The sequence below is a fragment of the Carlito syrichta genome, unplaced genomic scaffold (genome assembly GCF_000164805.1).
Source record: "Carlito syrichta isolate Samal-C Ts95f unplaced genomic scaffold, Tarsius_syrichta-2.0.1 Scaffold309100, whole genome shotgun sequence".
NCBI lineage: Eukaryota > Metazoa > Chordata > Mammalia > Primates > Tarsiidae > Carlito > Carlito syrichta.
Genome location: NW_007253196.1, coordinates 38,578 through 42,268, shown reverse-complemented (window position 1 = coordinate 42,268; position 3,691 = coordinate 38,578). Strand labels below are relative to the sequence as shown.

Below are 3,691 nucleotides of genomic sequence, written 5' to 3'. Positions count from 1 at the left end.
GCGGCCACTGCACTCCAGTCTGGGCAACAGAGTGAGACGCCAACTCAAAAAAAAAAAAAGTCCTGAATTAATGTCCCCTCCTGGAGTGGTCTGGGTGTTAGGAGCATCTGTGAGCATAGGTGCCCACAGAACCAGGGCCTATACCTTCCCGGTTCAGCCACAGGCCCAACGGCAGGAAGTCGCTCCAGGCTGGGGGGTGGCGAGGAGGGGCTGTGTGCGCTGCCCAGGGCCAGCTGATTTGAGCCTGCTGGGCAGCCTGGCCAAGCATCAGCCTCTCCTGTTGCAGCAAATGCTGCTCTGGGGACCTGAGCCGGAGCCTCTGCCAGGTCTTTAAATAGCTGCCCCATTGATCTGGCTGCAGGCAGCATCAGTAGCGCTGGGCCAGCCTCCGTCAGGCGCTCAGGTTTCCCTCCTGGGGACTGGAGTCAGGTGCCAGGGAATCGCGTGGTCTTCCCTCCGACCCGGTGCTCCCACGCCTGCCTCCTAAGCCTGTGGGTGGGGAGGACTTCTGTCACCTCACGGGTGGCAGACTACAGGCCCACCACTTACCAGCTGGGAGGGCCTGGGTGTTGTAGGGAGAGTGGTATGGCCCTCAAAAACCGACCACTGTTCAGTGGCAGTAAAGCGGGGACAATGACGATGACGATTGCTTCAGGGTTGCTACGGGGACGGGGCCCCCTGTTAAGCACCTCATGGGGAAACGTACACAAGGGGGCCCCGCTTCTTCCTGCTGCTGCTGCGTCTACTGCCTGTATGCTTACATTCTCCCCCTCCCCCATCGCCCCCCCCCGCTGACAAAGCCACCACCATTTTGTGAGGGATTCGCTTTTCTCCAAAACTGACGAGAAAGGGAAAACCCTTTTCTCGTCGACATCACACATCCAACCGGGTCGCCTTAGTTCAGGCGGGGGGAGGGAACGGGGCGGAGGGAGAAGGTCGAGTATCCTCAAACGAGGAACCGCTTGGTGAAGGTGGGGCTGCTCCTCCCGCCCGACTCCATCCCGGGCTCCGGAGAAGGCCACTTTCTCTTTAAATGCAAATTACCTCCCGCCAGCTGCGCTTCCACCCGCTCGAGTTCCCGGGAGGAGAGGGCGGAGGGCGGAGGGCGGAGGGCGCTCGCACCGAAGCATCACTCGAGGCCCCGAGCCCCAGGTCAGTGGCCCCCAAGGGTGTGGGGGCGGGGGGGCGCGGGTCCGACGCGCCGTCTCGGAGCCCGGCTCCGGAGCCGAGCGGGCCCCTGGGCACACGGCTTCGGAGACCCCGCGTGGGAGGGAGATCCCGGGTCGCCCCGGCCGCTCCCGGGGAGCACGGCTCCTGCTCCAGTTCTTGCATCACGTCCCTAAGTGGGCCAGGCTGCCGCGGGCAGACGCAGAGGATGCGCTCGCGTCTCCCTCCACCACACCCCCGGACCCGTTCGGCCAGCCTGCTGTGTGCGACGCCCGCCTCATCCCAGGGCGGAGTTAGGCTCGATGGCGGCAGCCTGCAGTGAGACCCTCGGAGGGGAGGCCCCCGGCGGACCGGAGGCTTGGGGGCGGGGCGGCACTGCGAGCGGCTGGGCCGTGTCAGCCACGGGCGCAGCCATTGTTGGAGGCCCTGGCAGCCGCCGACCTCCCACCTCACCCTGGCTGCTGCTGAAGCCCAGCACGGACTTTCTAACCAGGAGAAGGGAAGCAGTGGCAGCCCCTCCCGGGAAACTTCTGGGAGTCCCATGTGTTTGCGGTTGGAATGGGTGGGGGAAACGGGATGCCAGTATCTCAGTGGGGGAAACCCGCAAGGAGCCACAGCTTCTCCTGCAATTACCCATCCCCTGGTGCCTACTGCCTGACACTGGGGCCTTCCCAGGTGCCCCCCCCCCCACCCTGGTCATCCACGCTGACAGGGTTTGTCAGCATCTGCCTAGACAGTCGACAAATAGAATGGAGCTTAGTTCAGACACCCCTAATCCCCAACTGGGCTCCTGCCCGCTCATATCCACCCATCTCCCCCTCCATTTTCTCTACCTGCCGCACCCCAGCCACAGGGGCAGAAAACCCCAGCAGCACTAGGATAAGATTCAGCCCTTTCAGGCAGGGCCTAGGTTTTGAGGCAGAAGGGGCCTTAGGGTGGGCCTAAGAACGTCCTTCAAATGCATATCTATGGTCCCAGAAGCAAGCCCTGGCATTTAGCCCTGCCCCTTCTGTACAGATGAGGGGACAGGCGCCCTGTCAGTTGTGAGAGGTCGAGTTAGAAAGTCCTGGGACCCTTCCTTTGCAGCTCTCAGAGGCTGCCGGGAGAAGGGATAGCTTTGTCTCTTGCTATCTCAGTGTGGTTGCTTCCCTCCCAGCCAGCACCCGATGGAGGACAAAAAGAAGAAGCGGAGTCCCAAGCCCTGCCTGACCCAGCCAGCCCAGGCCCCGGGCACGCTGCGCAGGGTCCCTGTACCCACCAGCCACAGTGGCTCCTTGGCCCTGGGACTCCCTCATCTGCCATCCCCCAAACAGCGGGCAAAGTTCAAGAGGTGTGTACAGAAGGCAAGCAAGGCGAGGAGGGAGGGACTCCAGCTCTGGGCTGAGCACTGCGGGAAAGAAGGCAAGGGGGGGCCTTCAGCCTTGAGTTACCAGGCAATAATGAATGCCTTCCCTGGGGCTGGCCCCAGCTGGCCTCTGAGAACTCAGACCCAGCCCCTACCCTCCAGCGTGTAGGGAAAAGGCAGGTGGATCATTTGGGATCACAGTGTGAGGATGCGCCTTGGAGAGGGAGGAGCAACCCTGCCAGAAAGTGAGTGGGAGGAAGCTGGTGGACACGATGGAGGGGGAATGTTCTAGGCTGAGAAGCTTGCCTAGCCTAAATGTGGAAGAAAGATATTTACTGAGGTTTCAGAACCACAGGGGGTTTTAGGGCCCTGGAGTATCAGGGGACAGGAAATGGTGAGGGAATACCTGGGTGCACAGTTTGAATTCTCTGTTGAATTTTGACGATTGGGAATTTGCATCCCACCCTGTCATGTGCCCATGCTTGTTCTCCACCAAAGACAATGTGTTCTTTCTCCAATTGTGTCAAATAAAATCACTGTGTCTCCCTGTGGCTTTGCACACCACCTGCCTGAAAGGCATGTTTGGGGACAACCACAGTGGGGTGTAGCTGAAGCCCAGGGTTGGGGCAAGAGCAGTAGGAAACAGTTTTAAATAGAAGAGGGGCAGAAAGATGATTCTGGGAGAGGCAGTGGCAATAAAGAATAACTGTCCCGGGCCAGGCATGGTGACTCAAGCCTGTAATCCCAGCACTCAGAGAGGCTACGGCGAGAGGATTGCCTGAGCTCAGAAGTTCGAGACCAGGCTGGGCAACTTGGTGAGACCCCGCCTCTACAGTAAATCAAAATAGTAGCCGGGCGTGGTAGCGCACGCCTGTAGTTGCAGCTACTCGGAAGGCTGAGGTGGAAGGATCGCCGGAGCCCAGCAGGTCGAGGTTGTGGTGGCCGGGAACGGCCACTGCACTCCAGTCTAGGTGACAGAGACTCCAACTCAAAAAAGAAAAAAAAAGAGTAACTGTCCCTAAATTCACCGAAGACCAGGGAAGACAAGTGACTCACTCGGAGTCACAGAAGGAATGAGTGAAGTGCTCAGACAGGAACCCAGGAGTCCCCTTCCCGCCATGGCGCTGTTTGTATTATTAGTGGAAAGGACTTGCCATCTCACCTTCACCCCCCCCCCCC

General features: G+C 60.1%; 1 protein-coding gene across 1 annotated transcript in view; it reads left to right on the top strand.

Moving 5' to 3' along the window:
* The first annotated feature begins 1,074 nt into the window (after window positions 1–1,074).
* CCDC28B (coiled-coil domain containing 28B) overlaps window positions 1,075–3,691 on the top strand; it is a 5,534-nt gene continuing 2,917 nt past the window's right edge. Inside the window, exons 1-2 of the mRNA XM_008066755.1 lie at window positions 1,075–1,152; window positions 2,324–2,497. Of these exons, the coding sequence (XP_008064946.1) occupies window positions 2,334–2,497 (164 nt within the window). The 5' untranslated portion in view covers window positions 1,075–1,152; window positions 2,324–2,333. The remainder of the gene's footprint in view (window positions 1,153–2,323; window positions 2,498–3,691) is intronic.